General features: G+C 35.8%; 1 protein-coding gene across 4 annotated transcripts; it reads right to left on the reverse strand.

Annotated features, from left to right (window-relative positions):
- Positions 1-918: 918 nt before the first annotated feature.
- On the reverse strand, positions 919-18275 carry LOC123717974 (coagulation factor IX-like). Of its 4 annotated transcripts, none has more exons than XM_045674278.1 (11): positions 18212-18275; positions 11133-11203; positions 10783-10883; positions 10524-10615; positions 8738-8826; positions 8140-8285; positions 7081-7187; positions 4817-4966; positions 3801-3933; positions 2852-2983; positions 919-1202 (listed from the first exon to the last, which is right to left on the reverse strand). In XM_045674278.1, the coding sequence occupies exons 2-11, from the start codon at positions 11191-11193 to the stop codon at positions 1035-1037; spliced, it is 1179 nt and encodes a 392-aa protein (XP_045530234.1). In that variant the 5' UTR covers positions 11194-11203; positions 18212-18275; the 3' UTR covers positions 919-1034. The 4 variants fall into 4 exon arrangements, with proteins under 4 accessions (XP_045530234.1, XP_045530235.1, XP_045530236.1 ...); XM_045674279.1 differs by having other exon boundaries at positions 11133-11215; positions 18212-18248; XM_045674280.1 differs by lacking the exon at positions 18212-18275 and adding an exon at positions 12619-12633.
- Between the last annotated feature and the right edge of the window lie 1344 nt (positions 18276-19619).

Here is a 19619-nt window from a genome sequence, read left to right on the forward strand (position 1 = left end):
TCGGGAATTTTTGTTATTAGTCTACTATTTTTGTGTCTAAATTGACCGGACTATATAGTAGATAATTTTTTTTTAATGAGATCATAAAGAAGTTTCACTTCTTATGTGTGTACACTAGTACAGGCACAAATTTTTATTTTTAAATAAAAAACAAGTAGCTTCATTCTAAATGTTTATTTTATTTTCATAAAATGATTGTCACTCCGAAAATTCTTATAATTAACAAGTATAAATAAAATATTATATTTGTGGCATAAAATAAAATTGAAAAATAGTTCCATAACTGATCAACAGATGGCGGTGAAAGGCTCTAAACGGCACTGAAAGCTGAGATTTTCAATGAAAAATGTTGCCAAGCATTATTGTCCTATTGGTATTTATCAAACTATATTTTAAATTATATTATACTATAACAAAAATCAATAAACATAAAATTATATACAAAGATTTATGCATCTATATTCATCTAAATAGTTTTATAACTGATCCAGAAATGGCGCTATCAAAGAAAAATCAAACCCAAGCAAGTCTCTATTATTCACAGATTCAATGAGAGCTTCCTTTGAAAGCAAAACAAATGTATAATGACGAATTTTTTTAATAGGGTTGGTAAGGTTGCCTAATCTGAAATTAATACAGGCACCTTGCTATCTTCCAGCTCCGGCATTGATACTGATTTTGTTTGTATAGTGCGATCGCCATGAGTCAGTGCCAAGGATGACTTCGGCATGCGATTGTCATCACTGAGGTGGTAGAACCCCTGCTGTGCACCATGTTCCTTCCTTCGCGTAAAGAACGAACGAACGGAAAACATGAGGAAACCGACTTGCATTAGATTCAAAAAGTGTGGCGTGTGTCAGGCTGATCACTTGCCTTTTCACAAATGAAACAGATCTGAGGGCCAGAACTAAAAAGCTATTGCTATTGAATTTTTTTTTATTTCAAAATTATATACAAAATCGTCGATAAACAGTTTACTTTTTACTGACAACATATAACATAGTCCCTAACAGTATAATACATAATGAATGTATCTAAGGCCAAACAATTTCCTCGATCCAGGGTACGTAATGTTCCACCCGAGTATAAATGCCTGGTTCACCAGCTATACCGCACCATTTGCCCCAGGAGGTGATCCCAATCACCCAGTACATACAGCGGACAGTTGGATGGTTCACTTGCAGGGGTCCACCGCTGTCTCCCTGAAATTAAAAATGTATATTTCGGAACGTCACATTGGCGGCATTTGTGAAGGCAGATGGGTCAAAAAGACCCTTTATTGGGATGGCCCAGTGGGAAGAAAAAAGAGAGGATGCCCACCAAAAACAAGGGAAGACGAAATGAAAAGTTTAGCGGGAAAAAAATGGAAAATTGTCGCAAGGAACAGGGAGAAGTTGAAGAATTTGGAGGAGACTCCGTCAGAGGTCGAGTACTAGGCAAAACATATCTGACATGAACTTAGAAATCTCTAAAATGGCATAAATAAGATCTAGTACGTCACTCGCAAACCAGCAATAAAAGATATAACTAAAGATATAGCCAAAGATGGAGTACATATATAGAAATATCCAAAAATTTACGAAATGCAAAAATCAATAAAAATTCTTCAATTTAACTAAGTAATACTTAATTTGGCTGTGTTGTGTGATGCTGAGTGTGCATACGTGAAGCTATGTACATGAGGGTGTGACGTTAGGCGTTATGTAATTTCTTTAAATATTTTAAGCTTCCGCGTTAACTTAAACAAGTCAATGCTCAGTGTAAGTCGTTTTTTAAAATTGTCATTTAACACAATATTCAACAACTGGACGCATTTCTAACAATGCCTCTGCATCATTAAAAATAGGCGTTTATTTTTAATGGTGAAAGTAATTTCATTTTAACAACGCAGGTTATCTTCGATCATGACTGGTTCCAGGTTATATCCAAGGATATTTTGAAAAGTTGGCAGTTGATCAACGGCAAAGAGTAAGGTTCAAAGTTTAACATTATTAGGGGTTTACATTTGAGTCATATAGAAGCGAAGGTCGCAACATCCAGTTTTACCAAAATGGCAGTAAACAAATATCTAGTTATAAAGCAGTAATATAAGTATATATAATGCTATTTTTAACATACAAATTTAGACAATCATGTGATTAATAAAAGAAAAATTTAGGATTTTACAGTAATTGACAGAGCTGTGTTGGCCGAGTGGCTTTAGCGTGCGACTCTCACCCCTGAAGTCGTAGGTTCGATCCCCCGCTGTGCACCAACCAATAGACTATCTTTCTATACACATAAGAAATAATTAATAAGGAATTCCTCTTCTTCCTCTCCTCCTCTTCCTAGGTGTCCCTCTTCCATATGACAATATTGTTTACTAGATTATATTCAATTCGTGTTAAAACTTCAGATATATCTGTCACTGTGTCACACTGTGCCACAACATGGGCTGAAACGTTCGTAAACTAACATAGAAAAAAACCTTCTGTTATGCCTTTGCGATACAACAATTGTCTCGGCTCAATCCATCAATGCATCTTCTACCGCATTTACTATGGAGAGGGTTCAGAGTTGTTCGGACGAATACCTGCTGCTGAGTTTCATCATCGTCAAAGCAAAATACAAAATACCATCCGAATCACCTCTCACCAGCCTTAAGGCAGTTAATGCCGCGCACCACCACAATGTGGAACCAACTGCCCACTGAAGTATTTCCGAATTTGAGTTAGGGTCCAAGAAACGAGCGTACTAAGAGCAGCATCCCGCTTGCGAACATTCTGGCATGTGACTGTCCATGGGCGGTATCACTTAAGATCAGATTAGCCTCCTGCTTGTTGGTCTCCTGTAACATAAGAAAAAGCCGTACCTCACAAGTATCCTTGTTGGAAACTCGATCTCCATAGCACAGTTGGGTTGTTGAATTAAATCCTTTTGACATTAGCCGAATATTCTTAAACTTTTTTTCACATTCCCCATTTCCAAATCCCTCCACCGTTGCCTGAAAATATAATCACTTTTCAGATTTGAATATTGACCAACTGCTGACACGGATGACGTAGCTGTTCTACATCACCAACAGCACACAAGAATAATATTATGTATGTGTGAAAAAAAGAATACATCAGATTTGAATACTGTCTGTCTTCTGGCTTCCTCTCAAAGTGGCGGAGACTTCTTGAAGCCCTTAATTATCATGATGATGCCCGATAGCTGTCAGATAATCCTAACACCGTGAACCTCTGATCTTAGCAGGGTCATGTTAGCGCCATAATTCTTCCCTAACTCCAGGATTTTATTACAAATTTTTTATTGATTCATACTACTAAGGAATTTTGATCCGCCGTTCGGCTACATTAACTGCCATGACGAAATATTTCTAACTAACCATATATACCCACGATTCGATCCCCGGCTATGAAATATAAGGTTATGCTGGGGTTTACAGGAACTCGATAAACATTTAGAATAAAGTTATAGGTTGCAAGATGAAAATTAACTATTTAAAAGTACGAAAAAAAACTCCATATGCTGACAGCGCATTAAATCTTATTTCGCCCATACAATGCGCAGAAGCGAAGAGAATTTGGAGACACTGAAGAATAGGCGCTGGACAGAAACCGGACAACAGATAGTCCATTCTAGATGCCTCTTTACTCATCACAACGCTTAGACATGACCTGTCGATTGAGGAGTGAGAGGTGTGGGTACCGGTGGAATGATGTCAGCTGACATAAATACTTAAACCATTGGACCATTCCATTTTTCCTTATAATACGAATTTCACTACCTCGTTACAGACTATATAATCAAAATACCTTTTGGAGTACATCCGTGCGATCCGTATGTCTAAAAACCGTCGTTCCCCAACCGGTAACGATTGCACTGTTGTTGAATAACGCGCCACCATCATGAAGACACGCTGGCACGACGTACTTGTTAAGTTCTATTCTGAAAAAAAAATCAGTAGTTACAAGCTTTTTAGGTCAGAGCCACAGATTGCTGTTTCATGATTTGTCAATCTAATAGCCAAATAGGTGATCAGCCTGTTTGTTTCACGCCGTCGTTTTGGGTCTACGGCAAGATTCCTCCTTCACCGTTCGAGCAAATTATAAATGCGTGAAAGAAATTCCATTGCTGGATGAGAGTCGCACGGTGAAGCCATTAGGCTAACACTGCCTTAACCTCTGTCTATCTATCTCAATTCATAAAGCAATTAAAGTAGTCAGGGATGGAATTCAATGTCGAGTCTTTAAATGATCCCAAGGCGAAATCAGCCCAAATATTGAGACCTAGTTGAATTGCAGACATAGACGTTGCGATCGATATTGGCACGTTTTTCGCGTCTTGCTTGTCTCTTCGATGCTCTAGATTCAGTCAATTAACCTAAAACCATTATATATTGAAACTTTTCTAAGGAATCACACTATCCAATGATGTAAACTGTATCAAAATCCATGAGGAAGTTTTTGAGTTATTCGCATTCATACCGGACGTGAAGGTAATCTATTATGCAAAAGCATCACGGTCGAATTGGAACATAGAGCGTTGCAACTATGGCAATTTTTCTTCGATACTCGTAATTCAATTAAATTACATAAACCACAATGAATTATACACTTAAACCTTCCTTAGGAATCACACTATCCAATTTGCCCACTAAAGCATTTCCTAACCAATTTTACTTCCTTCAAGAAAAGGCCAGCCGTACTCGCCAGTCCTCTGGCATTAAGAGTATCAATGGACAGCTTCATCCCTTAACTTTAAAGCCTCCTGCCCGTTTGCCCCCTGTTCTATAAAAAAAACGTGAAGACAAATAGTAAACTGTACTTACTCTCTGTCAGTCTGTAGTAATGCTATATCATGATATTTCACCGGAGGATGGTATTCTGGATGCTTGGTCGCCACCACATTGTATTCTTTAGACGAATCCACGGCATCACTTCGTTTTAATATACCAACTCGGATTTTCTTAACAGGACCACTGAAAACATCATTTACACGGTCGAAATTTTCTTATAGAACAGGACGCTCTCCTGATGTTATACCGCCTAAAATGGCGTCTCAGCCAGAGAGACAAGACACTTTCTTTGATGAACGAGTGAATTGTGAATCAACTCCCGGTGATGGTCTTCCTTGATAGATACGACCTCCTGTTGTTTAAAGTATTAATATACTTTTCCTTATATGCACCAACTAAAAAGGAAAACCCATTTGCATGGGCTGCGATGACTGCACTTTTTGGACGACCCGTACGCAAACTCAAACTTAACATAACTTTCTTCATTGAAATAATCAAGATGCTCATCAACGTCAACAGAAAAGATGTTAAATTGATTCTAAATTTTGATTTGCTACCAGTTTGCAAGACAAGGGCGAAAAGAACTGGCAAGAAAAAGTTCAAATTAAAAAAAAATCATTTATTCATATAGATAACACACGTCAAAAACAGAAATGTACATAAAATGCTTCTAATTTTACATTTACTGCCAGTTCTCAAATCAAGGGCGTAGAACGGAAGAGAAGAACTGGCAATAAGTTTTTAATCGCCAAGTTTTAAGAGCTGCAAAAGTAAAAGGAGCTGCAACCATCACACCATGTTCCACATGACATCAGCAGGAGGCATGGTGAAATAGGAGCACGCACTTACATTCTCGTAGGAACAACACGCAAATACATAGTCAAAAATAACTAACATCACCCCATACACGAATTCAAATACGACCAGTCACCATAACTAGCACCCGCCAACCTTTTTAATCAAGTTTTTAGTCAGTTGTTTGAAGAAGTCAATTAAGTATGTGGTGTGCAATTATTTAACCAATACCGTCGAAAATTCGAATTAGATTAGCACGTTTAACCAATTCAAAAGGGCATTAAAGACACATTTAAGCCAGTGGACTTAATTAGGACGATGATAGGGACGTGTATCTCTAATTTTTTTTTTGTGTGAGAAATAAAGTTCTTTAAACATTGGAACATGCGATTCATTCGCAATGGTTAAAAGCATCTTTTACGTGACACCTAGCTTTTATAAGCAGAGGATTTTCACATAGGCCGTACCATCAGCGACTTAAAATCATATCACTGTACGATCGAAGAACTTTAGCCGGTGTTACATTCTTATATAAACTGCTAAATAACCATACACAGAGCAGTTACCTCTTACATGGTATTAAAATTGTCATTCCTTACTCATTCCCTAGGGCTACTCAGAAATATCTTCCAAATTCCTCCTACAAGAACTAACCTAAGAGTCCAAGCACCTCTTTTTCGAATTAATCGCGATTTCAACGGATTGAACAGTGCTTATCCGGAGCTGGATGTATTCTAGTGGGCTGATCGGTTTTAGAGAACCATTGTTAGGTGCCTGTCTCGAACCTTATTCGCTGTTTGGCTGATGATTTTTTTTATTTATTTCTTTGTATCTGTATTATGTGGTTGTAATATTTAATTTCTTATTTGAAACACTTATGTTTATTTGTATTGTCATACATTTTAGATGCAAGATTATATAAAATATGCAGTAGATTAATTACAATGTATGTGGTAAGCTTTAATAAATAAATAGAATAAAATATAGTTATTGCCCTATACTATAAAATGCGTTATGTGTTGCCAGCCTTTTAGGAATTGGTACGCTCTTTTCTTGCACTGTAAGTCATATGTTAAAGTAAATGACTAATTTTTTTATTAAATTGCTTGTTTCATAGGTCAGTCATAGAGAGTTTTTGTAATTTGAAATTATGATAATTGTTAAGAAAATACTTTTTAAACGGATTGAAGTTATGTATTATTATTATAAACTTATAAATATATACATTATTTTAATTTTTTTCCGACGTTTCGCGTGTTTTACAGCGTGCGTCACCGTGACCACGTCTAAAAGATATATGTAAATAATTATAAGTTTATAATAATACATAGCTTCAATCTGTTTAAAAAGTGTTTTCTTAATGTGTAAAAGCTATGTTAACAAAAGAAAATACTATGATAATTGTTATCAACGCCATCTATTGCCGATAAACTTGTGTTTGTAATGTGCTGTGTTTGTCTAAAATCCGATGCGTTAATAAAACAGCAAAAAACTCTACTTACTGAGATCTGCTGACCGTACAGTGCCCTGCTGTGAGGACATACCGTTCGCTTATTATGACACCTCCACACATCCATACTATTTCATTATTGCCAAAGCCCAGGAGAGCCTGGAAATTATAAAAAAATACATCATGTATTCATCATTCATCATCTTATTAGTCAAGCACTATGTATGTTGATAAAGAAGTTTACGACAACACAAACAGTCAGGGGCTGACAAATCGCTCCGTCTAATTCGATAATAGGTCAAGAGGATCATCAGTTCCACCCCAGGTCTCTTTTCATTATAGACGCCATTCGAAAAAGACGAATGAAGATATGATATAAAAATCTTTGGACTTGTAGCGACATCAGCAATTTTACAAATACCAGCGATGAGCCACTAGTCAGATTAGGGTAAAAAAACCACCTTCAGTTGGGAAGGTGAGGTCCCTTCGTACTTCGTCCACGCAGTGAGCTTTCGTCCTGCACCTCAGGCAAATTACCACCCCGCAACGGCCCAAGCCAAGATCTGTGTCTCGCAAGAGACGCCCCAGCACTAGTCGCATGAAATGCCCATGATGACCGAGCTACTGAGCTGAGTTGTTAAGGCCATCAGCGGGATTCCATTTAAAATCTTTGCCACCTGGCGCCACGGCCCAAGTTCCCAAGGGGCCATCCAGTCACGTTGAACTGGTCAATCATCCCCCCTTTAAGTTGGAGGTCACCCTTTAAGGTGGACAGTACTCCCTTCCTCGAAAGATCAATGATTATAGCGCCTTTTTCTACTGTGCATGAAGTATCTTCAAAAAAAGTTGAATGCCGTTTTGAGCAGTGCTGACCTGGCTTGAGCGTGCAGCTCTCATCCCTGAGTTCGTAGTTTCAAACCCCGGATTTGTGCCTGAATGGATTTTCTATGAGAGCATTTAACACTCGTCCATACGCTGAAGAAAACACCATGAAGACGCTAAATTCTACGTATCAGGTATCTACTTATTAGGTATAATGAGGCATATCTAAGACTAAGGGTTATAACACTTTTCTTAACTTCTGATATCGCAGGCTTGGAATGTAACTCACCATATGAGGAAACTCCCCCTCATAAGCGTCTTCTCCTCCTGTGACTAGCTGTTCTGGTTTACGAGAACACTCATCAACCCTGATGTTACCAGTGGTAGGCCCTGGACGGCACGGGTACACATATTTCTCTTGGTATTCAAGGCATTCTGAAATTGAGGTTCAATTTAAGTACTTGACACTGAACTGGTTATATCATATAAGTATATTAATATGTGTTAGAAAAAGAAATTAGATTTCTGTATCTGTTTCATGATTTGTCAAATAGGCAAGTGGATTAGCGTCCTGTGTCTGACACACACACTTCATTGGTGCACACCCGGGGTTCTATGACCTCAGGGATGAGCTTCGCACGTTGAAGCCTTTTGGCCAACACTAAAGATGGAATACATTATAAAAAGGTTCAAACATTTACGAAAGGAATAAAAAAAATCATTCAATTTAACTAATTAATACCTAATAGCTGTGTTTTGTGATGGTGTGTATGGTGTGCTCATGATGCAGGGGATTTAGGGTCATGGATATTCTTAGTACTCCTTTTAAGCTTCAGCGATAGCTTACACAAGTCTAGGCTTAAATAGACCAAACGCTAGAAACTTACTATCATACGCTTTTGTCCCTCTTCTCTCTGCTTTCTCACATTCCAACGAAAATTGTATCTCTTTCGGTTGCTCCGTTGTGGTTGTTTTTCTGAAAAAAAAACGCGACGTCTCAATTTACATAGGACCACACTATACACATTCCAAAGCTTAATAGAATCTGAAATTGGTTGGAATTGGTTCAGGTGACCAATAATGAAATGATAAAATAAATAATACATTTCCTATTGTACAGTGAAACCCGTTCGAGAAACCAACTGAACCACCAAGTATTATCGAATTATTGAAGTGTAACTTCTTTAGGCGCATGAGGGTAAAATTTTTACGGAAACTTCACGAAGATTTGCAGCGTTTTTGTCAAGACAAGAAAAGGGAGACAGCGATTGAGAGAGTGAGAAAGGGCGAACGTAGTATGAAGGCATGGAACGAGAGTAGGATAGTAGCAAGCAAGTGAGAAAGGTCGAGAGAGAGAGTGAGATAGAGCGAACGTTGCATCACGCACAGTGCGTGGAGCGAGAGGTGGGAGAGTAGTGAGAATGATTGAGAGAGAGTAAGGGAGATCGAGAATAAATACACGCCATTGGTTGATATATATTAGTTACATATTTGATCTTTAGATGGCAATTCTGTCGCATAACGTCTTGTGCAGTAAACGCAGTTTTTATTTATTTATATTATCATTAGCACGTATACAGTGTTTAAACAGTGTGAATATAGATACACAAATACGTGGAGTGATCATATACTGGTACATGATCATCCATTGGGGCTTTTACCTTAATAATAATTAATTTACAAAGAAGTTTCACTTCTGACATGTGAATTTTGCAGGCATGCCCTTTTTTTTCATTTATTTATACATGGACAAATTTCAACTAAAAATATTATAGAACTATTATACAATTAAATAGAGCTTGTTGACGACAGTGCGAGTCGAATACAAAGATAAAAGGATATGTTTCAACGGTGATAATCTCTCCCAGCAAGTATGCGCTTTCCGTTTCAATTCACATAATTATTGTGTAACTGTTAAAAATTTGCCAGTACACATTGCCCGCGTTTGTCATGGCAAAATTCTAATTCAAAATCATTTATTCATTTAGGTAGAACAATGTACACTTATGAACGTCAACAAAATTTTACAATTACAGCCAGTTACCAAATCAAGTGCGTAGAACGTAAGAGAAGAACTGGCAATAAACTCTCCGGCACTCTTTTTGTTTTACAAAATGTTTGTAAGAAGCTGCAAACATTACACCATGACATCTTTAAGAAAATAACTATGCTAATAAACGGAAATAAAAATTGTCCTCTATCAGCAGTAAGCATGGTGAAATAGGAGCACGCACTTACGTTCTCGTGGGAACAACACGCACAAGTCAAAAAGACGCTAACTTGAAATGTCCCAGTGGAAAGAAAGAGAGGACACTCACCAGAAACCTGGTAACATGAAAAGGGATAGCGGAGATTGGAAAATGGTAGCAAGGATGAGAGACAAGTGGAAGAACTTGCCTTCACACCGTAGAAGTTCGTGTACCAATGTTATACCATAGGTTAATAAATTGGTATAATGACGTGATGAGGAGCATGATGCAGGTTGCAAGTTTACAAACATTTTATGTAAAGCTGGTCGATTTAAAAGACTGAAAGTATTGGAACTTTTTTTTGCGCCCTTGATTTGAGAACTGGGAGTAAATTTTTAGTATTTCCTGTCCATTTAAGCAGTTCCGGCAGTTTAAGCAACTTCGATCAAATCTTTGGCCAAAGATAAATATAGCTTAGACTCACCTTCCCCTAGACCTCCCCCTAATTTTAGGTGTGGTAACCACAACTGATTCTCCACAACATATGACTGGATCAAAATCAGTGTATCCACATGTCTGAAAAATTAAAAAAATATAAGATTATCTACTCTAAGAACATTGTTCTAGGGGCTGGACTCGTCAACAGTAGCATGTCTGCTCTGAGAAATGGTTTTGAAGATTTATGCATGGAAGAGTCAGGTTGGGTGAGTCATTCTTTCAAAAAATCACAAATATTTCGTTACCATTGGCTTGAGATGCCTTCTGAAGTCATCTTCTGCGTATGGGCAGTCGTTTATCGCCTTGCAAACTCCAGGAGAGCCGTCCATTTTGGCGCAGCTGTCTCCTGTAAAGTTGATAAAAGAAATTGGGACTCACGCAAATACAAGAAATGCCATCAAAAACAGAACTTGTAAAACCAAGTTTCGCAACGCAGTCTACTGTAAAAATTGAGATCCATGTAATACGAAGCCTGTTAATTTATTCTCGAGTAATAGCTCTTTTCTGAAGCCTGAATGATGGAGCTTTGAGCGTTGTACTGGCCAGAACTATATGAAACTTTGAATTTGAATTTATATGAGTAAAAATAAAATACCTTCACTTAGAGATTTGCTACACGCCAAAAGTGAGAACACTATCGCCAGATGAATCAGCATTTCGTTGGATCTGAAAAAAAATCTGTGTCTATCTAGGAAGCCGTTCTTACAATAGATATTTATTTCCAACACACAAATATACAGCTTTTAATATACAGCAATATTCTTAACCTACAGAGTAATAATTAAAATAAAATTAAAACAGATTTAAAAAGTTGTATTTTCCCTGTTTTATTCGTAAAATATAGCACCAGATCACCGGTACTAGATAGTACCAAATCCAACATAAATCTTCACTTCTTCTAAACATGTATTTGGCATTTGTAACATCCACGCTGGATCATGCTACTGATCATGCAGCTCTTTGTTGTAAGTTACCTGAAATTTTTAGTATTATACGAATGACAATAGTTGTTTGTTTATTATTGTCATCAACAGATGGCGTTGCCCTCATTGATATTTAAAACGCGATACCAAATAGTTAGCAAGTATATATTACAATACATTTACAAAGTATATAGAATAGTAAGCTCAACATAGGCAATTGCCTTAGTTTAGTGATGGGTAGGACAAACAAACCATTTGTACCACCTCATTTGAGGACATACATAAAAAGAGGCATTTATTAAAAAAAAAGGGACAAATAGCGTATAACTACAACAAACAACAAATTAAAATAATAACAAAAAGAATCCGTGCGAAAGTAAGAATTACGAACGAGTCAAGTCATTTATGCAAACCAAAACAAATTACAATAATCTCATGTCACAGTGAACAGTCATTGTCACTCAAATACCGATTTACATATTTGCTCATCAGAGTCGATTCTTAGTTATTGTCATTGTCCTAATGGGATGGGAGGATAAGACAAAACAATTGATCTCAACCCTTCCCTCATTCATGACATAAGACTCATCGCTATAATCACATTCAGCGCCTCGCCCGCGTTCGTAGTACCTCAACGAGTTTGAAGTACAAAATGGGTGTTTGAGGTGTTGCGACATTTGACAACTTTGCGTTTGACATTTGAGGTGACTCATGTATGAGGTGCGCAACATTACGCGGGATAAAACGCCAATTCAGGTCGAGCTACGCTCGTCAAAACAGCCCGAGCTGAGCTGTAAATGCCCTTAAGGCCAACAGAAAGATTCCATTATTTTAAAAATAGGTAATTACCATCCTATAAGACTACCAAGTTAATATAAAATCTCTACAATAATAAACCAAAGAATAAGCGTGACTTCAGAACAGCATTAACCTACTAGACTACCAGCCCATGGAAAAATTTAACCTGTGAAATGAACCAACGTGAATTACGCTTAGAAGTCTGGAAGTATATCAGAAACTAACTCTGAGCACCATACCGTCATTTCGGAGCGGTACAGGTGAATAGAATTTCTCAGGAACATGAAAAATTACGACTAAATCAAATTTTAATTATCAATGTACGGCTTTGTTATAATGTATTCGGAAAACCAAACTCACAAAACACAAAAATTCGACGATAATTGCTGAAGCAATGTAGTTTATTTATTGTATGTCATTTGTGTAATTCCTTTTCTACACATATACAGATACTTTAGCAGTAAACTGTAAAATATTGTTACGAGCTAGGGGATCGGATAGAAAATGCCGTAGATTTCTTCAAAGGTTTATTTCTTGATAAATCAATGAGGTATTTATGGGCACAAATTAATTGCAGAGATGCACTAATTACACACACAAAAACAATCACTAATTACTTCACTTATGCACACTTCACACTGTACTTTATCACTTATATTCCCTTTATTCGCACTTTATCGCTTTGGTGTTTCTCTCGCATTCCAAACTAAAAGGTGACTAGTCGCGTTTCGGCTCGCTTATATATCTCTGGGAATAATTCTAAACAATATTAACTCTCTAGGCGGGCTTGCTACTGAGTAGCGATTGCACAATTCTAGAATGTCCGCACTCTTTGTCTCTTTCGCACGTTGCTCCGTCCTTCTCGTACGGCGTTTTAGAGTGCTCAGTCTAGTTTCGAGAAAGTTCTGATTTTCTCTCTCTCTCGATCGTATCATTTTTTCCTTGTCTCACACTTAGAAAGTTTGGTCTAGAATATTCCTTCATCAAAGGGGTATACCTAGGCCTGAAAACGCCTGAAAACGGGTCTCCTGAAAACTGTACCACTCTACTACACATGTTCTGAAACCGACTGAAAAAAAGGTTTCAGCTTCCTGAAAACTAGGGTAACATTATGAAAATTACAATTTTCTAATATGTGATTGACCCTCTCCTGAAACGGTCAGAAATCATATTACAGCCTGCTGAAAAGTTTTCTAAGTAGTGGAAAAATCTAGAAACATTGCAGTCGACCCGTCTTCGTAACAATATGTAATGTTTTATAATTATGCCGTCCAAAAATTATAGTTAATATTCGTATAAATAAATAAGTAATTATTGAAATTTCAAGAATTACCGAGTTATTACTGCTGTAAGATCAGAAACTAATGTACGGCAACTTTTTTATGTATAATTTTACTATATACTATATGATAAAAATATATGAAATTTATAAACATTATTGTTATTTTATATGTAACAAATATAACCAAAAAAACCTTTACCGGATAAGCTTCCTGATACATACTAACTGTAAAAGATATTCACTAATACATGAGATATTTAGATATTTGAAGTGAAACTTTTTTATCGATATGTAATAATTGTATTATTTGTACTCATGTCTATGATAAAAGCCTTTTGTTAAACTTTATTTTATTTAACTTTATTATACTAATTTCTGTAAATTTGAAGGAAAACTTAGTCTTATTATTAACTTATAATTATTGTACATAATATAATATTTTTCCGACGTTTCGCGTACTTTAAAGCGTGCGTGTTCACGGTGGTGGTTAAAGTGTTTTCTTTCAATGTGTAAAAGCTTAATAACAAAAGACAATATTCTGTAAAGTTGCATAAAGTAGATCATTTTTAAAAAAAATAAGGTCATAAAGAATTTTCACTTCTTACGTGTGTACACTAGTACACGCACACATTTCTATTTTGTATTAGGAAATAAGTTATGGCTAAAAATTAGATAAATATGATCATTCCAACAAATACTAGACACCTCAGACAGCAACGCGATCAAAGCCTTGTCCGGAGTAGTATGCCTCCACCACCTAACACGAGGTTTGTTAAGTATTGCTTCAATAAGTGTACAAAGGGACAAACTTTTTACATTTTCTTTATAAATCTTTATCAATTTTTAATTATCATTATTACTATGTAGATTATTGTTAATACTGTACATATATATATTGGAAATAAATATAACTTAATAATATATAATTATCATACAAGATCCTAGATTAAAGTTAAAGCTGATTTAATAACACATCAAATGACCTTAAAGATAATACCGGTTCTATATGAATCGTATTACAAACTTAACCATGAGAAATTGCAAAACGATATAATTGCTAAATTGAATTTATATAAAACTAAAAATTCCATTAAAAGCAATTTAATACACAAATAGTTAATGCTTTAATTGGCCATTTATAATAATAAGCTTTATTTGCTTCATCAGAATATAATGGCCTTTACAGCTCAGCTCGGACAGTTTTGGCGAGCGTAGCACGGCTGGAATGGGCGTTTTCCCACAACTAGCGCAACGGAAACTCCGAACTCGACTTGCGCCGTCCAGGGGTGTTCAAACGCCTGAAAGGCACGACGGAAGCATACTGCTGTGAGCGAAATTCAATGTAAAAGTTTCTGTTTTATTAGTTAATTAATAAAATAATAAATTTTCACAGCTATACACACTTTATTTACCCAAATTTCCTGTATTGATTAGGGATTTGATACAACACTTGCCTCGTCATCACCGTACGAGTTGTATCAACTCCAGAATTCGGAATTCCAAAACTCCAGAAGTCACGGTTCACTAAACACATTCATTTTGGAACTGTGGAATCGACTCCTGATCTCCTCTTTGAGAGATAGGATCTTCAATTGTTTAAACAGTATACTCCTTCGGCAACCCACTAAAATGTCCAAGGGATGACTGTCGTCCCGTAGGCTTCTCAAATTAAGGAAGAAAACAAGCTAGGAACACGACGGGAGTTGCAGCTTGCCTGCTGCGATGTTAAAGTTATTTGGTGAATTTTTAGTACAGATACCGTACAGAAGTACAGATATCTTGACTAAATGCCCTGTCCTGCGCAGAAAGCTTTTTAGGTATCACAGTAGAGTGACGTGTGGATGACGTGATTGGTAAATCAGTTGACGTTTGTGTCCCGCGCTGTGTACAATGCGCAAACTTTCCCCCACCCCCTTGTTTAATGCTCAAAAAGTTTGCCGGTATGTATAGCTTACTATAACGAAAATACAATGTGATAATTGTCATTGACAATTTTTACTAGAAACCGCCATTTTGTGTGCGAAAAGAAAGAGAGGAAAGGCTACGTTGAATTGAAGAAGATCTTCCGGATCAGTCTCCTCCGATCTTCTACATCATTATGGTTGGATTATTTGAACGTAACGTAACGAAAATGCAATGGATAGTTCACATTGCCAATTTTAACTAGAAACGCCATTTTGTGTTACGCTGTGTGCGAAGAGTAAGGAAATATCTATCCGTTCCCTGTCCTGCCCAACGTACTTTAACGCTCTCAGTCGATTTGTCGCTGTGACCGAAAGTGGTCATTTGTCCCCGCGCAGATCTTACTTACTAAGTGTTACGAATAAAGAAGTTGTGATTTGGAAAAACCCAACAATAATTTTACTAAGCCTTTATTCGTCTACACATTGTTGACATAAATTTAATAAAGATAATAAATACAATTTTAACTAAGATGCAGCCTCTGTCTCGAAGGCCTCCTCCAACTGTTGCCAATTTATTTCGTGCCATTGCAGACATTCCTACTCATCGGCAAGGAAGAGGCCAAGAGAAGAAGCCGGCGATCAGTGTGGTAAGTGAAAAATTAACACAAAAGTGTCTTCCCTTAGAGACTGTAAGTAGTGTTATTGGACATCTTATGTAAAATATCCTTTTTAGTTTACAGGGTGGCCAAAAAGTCGTGGAACAATCGCAACTAGGGGTTATGTGGGGTCATCAGCTGCAAAAATAGTTATCATTTATTTTGCGTTTTTGAAAGAAAATTGTCTTTCTTTTACTAATTTTTATTAATATTGGAAAAAATCTACATGTTGTATCTTTTTCATAATAGATTGGTACTGATGAGACCTTGCGTTACACATGCTATTTATGGTTGTTTATTGATTGTATTGAAGATAATTTTACGAAATGAATATTTCTCAAATAATAACTTCTTGTTTACTTCGGACCACACCAAAAATATACTCTACCGAAAAGTCACTGTATAACAAGTCTTGGTGCAGTTTAAGGGATTCTAAAAGACATGGTCATGAGGGGCTCTAATTACTCTCTAGGACGAAAAAACAATTATGAAATAATACTCAAAATTCCTGTCTCTAACCATAATACTATCGGTAGTACGGGTGACCTTAGATCTGAATACAGCGATGCAATGCCAAGATTGCCACAGGGACCAAATTTTTTACAGTTACTATTATTACGATTAAGATTAAGAATATTGTTTTATATATGCGTGTTGGTTTTTACAGAACAGTGTAAATTACGTTAGTTTAAAATTACTCAGTCATAAGTTTAGGTAGATTGTAATGATAGGTTTACATTTTTTGACTTTATTGCAAATATAAACAGAGATTTTATCGTCATTTAAAAAGTGTGCCAATACAATGTCATCACGAGGTGACCTTTGCAACGCCTTGGCTTTAACTGAACTCGTGTTTCCGGAATTGGATTTAAATATATATAATATACGTGACGCAGCCAACTAGATTAATTAGCCATTCAATCAACAGCCTAGGCTCTGAACTAGACAAAAAAAATCAAAATTCAAAAAGCTTCGTTCTTCTTTAAATTTACAAAGTTTCATCAAGGGTAACTAACTAACTAACACAATTGGTTTAAAAACTGGGATACTGTAAAAATAATAAATATATGAATATATTATGATGACTATGTAATTGTGTGAGTTTGTGGAAGACGAAACAAAAGTGTGCGTTGCATGAAAAGATGGATTAAGGAAAAATTATATTAGATGATTTAACAATGATTCTGTTTTGTTGTAGTTGGGTGTACCGAGCCAATGGTTTAAAGTTGTTTTACCTTTGTGGTATTGAAGATTATGCAAGCTAAGGGGTTTATTTAAACTATTATAGAGATAAGCTGAGCGATTGTTAAATTGATTACGTGTAAGACTATCTGTCTTGCAAATTGTGTAAAAAATCTATCTAGACATCGCTGTTTAACTAGCGGCCTCAAAGTATTCAGCCGTACCGTTTGGCTAATACTTAGGCTATTCGTACGATAGAGTGGTCAGGTGTCAGAAATAAAAGAAATGACACATCAGACCTAATAAATTTTTCTTTTAAAATTAAAAGGCTGAGTCGGCCACGGATAAATTTAGATTATAATTGTCAGTACACTTTTTTACAGTTTTTCATTAAACTTTGTAAAATACCATCAAAGTTGTGGTTTTCCGACGCCATATTGACAGTTTGAAGTTTCGTTTCGAGTTTTAGATTGGTAGACAGTGGAACTAAATTTAAATTAACAGTCAACAGGCTAGGCAAGTTATGAAACTTCATCGATCCAATTCATTTGCCTAACTGTTTAATCAACTGGCTGAATATGTTTGAGGCCGCTAGTTAAACGGCGCTGTTTAGTTAAGAGGCTAGACTGTTAATTGAGCGGCTAATTAATCTAGTTGGCTACGACATACAAATCATTAAACATTTTATCTATGTTCCACACCAAGGGTGAAATCGTAGTCCTCAATAAATGTAAAACATTTAAACAAGGAAATTTTTCAAATCAATCCCATAGGTCCTAAGATCCAGATAACGCGTTCATCTAAATGTAATCTTATGTAGCTTATCTCACTCACTATATTAATAAAATTAAAAACATTTTTAAAAACTTCAGTAGTTTTAAAGTGATTTTGATAAAATAAAGTTATTATTATTATATAAATTAACTTACCGAAAAAACTAATTAATTATAATTATTGTCCGGACATGTGCTGCACACGCGCACGATATGTAGACACTAATCAATGCAAAATAGACACGCTAATTTAAAAATAAGCCGAGTGACTTTGCTAATAAATTTTGTCAGGCGCTTTTTATTTGAACAATTTAAATGAGTGATATTTTATTTATTTACATAGCTTGTGAATTTTATATTTATATTTATTTTCTGGCTATGTCTCGCTCATGCGCACGATATGTAGATACTAATCAATGCAAAATAGACACGCTAATTTAAAAATAAGCCGAGTGACTTTGCTAATAAATTTTGTCAGGCGCTTTTTATTTGAACCATTTAACAGAAAGATATTTTATTAATTTTTATAGCTTGTGAATTTTATATTTATATTTATTTTCTGGCTATGTCTCGCTCATGCGCACGATATGTAGACACTAATCAATGCAAAACAGAGACGCTTATTTAAAAATAAGGCGAGTGATTTTGCTAATAAATTTTGTCAGGCGCTTTTTATTTGAACAATTTAATAGAGAGATATTTTATTTATTTACATAGCGTGTGAATGTTATTTTTAAAAATTATATTCTGGATATGATATGTACACGTGCACGATACGTAAACACTTATCAATTCAAAACAGAGACGCTTTTTTAATAATAAGGCGAGTGACTTTGCTAATCAATTTCATAAGGCGCTTTTTATTTGAACTGAATACTATAACCGAGTGATATTTTATTCATTTACATAGCCAGCTTACTTATATAATTATTTTCTGGTCATGATTCACACAGGCGCACGATATGTAGATGTTGCAGTAAACTAGTTAAATCAGAGAGTTAATTGCATCTCTAGAATGATTCATTCATCTTAATTAAAGATCGATATTCAATCGTTAAAGTTCCGTTAGACAAGTGAGTGAACGAAACGTTTAACAAGTTTCCTACACATTCCTAGGCAACAAGACTAACCTAATATAACCATTTGCAATAAAACAAAACACGGAATTTCCAAGTTCTCAGTTCTTTACGATCACACCGAAATAACAATAAAACATTAAATAATCATGGCCGAGTCTTGTTTTACATTGTTAATCAACACGCTGGCTTTCGGTTAGACAGGTAGTTAAAACGTTTTCGACGCTGCTTTATTAAAATCAAAACTCTTGCGACTTGATTGAATATTATCGATCTTTAATTATCTGTGTAGAGATTTAATTAACTCTCCGATTTAACTACTTTACTGCGACATAGACACTAATCAATTCAAAACAGAGAATCTTATTTAATAACATGGCGGACTGAAAACTAAGTGATACTTTATTAATTTACATAGCTTGTGTACGTTATTTATATATTTATCATCTGTATTCATGTATTTATTTGCATTCCATAACGTTACAAAA

This window comes from Pieris brassicae, chromosome 14 (genome assembly GCF_905147105.1).
Source record: "Pieris brassicae chromosome 14, ilPieBrab1.1, whole genome shotgun sequence".
In the NCBI taxonomy this organism is placed as follows: domain Eukaryota; kingdom Metazoa; phylum Arthropoda; class Insecta; order Lepidoptera; family Pieridae; genus Pieris; species Pieris brassicae.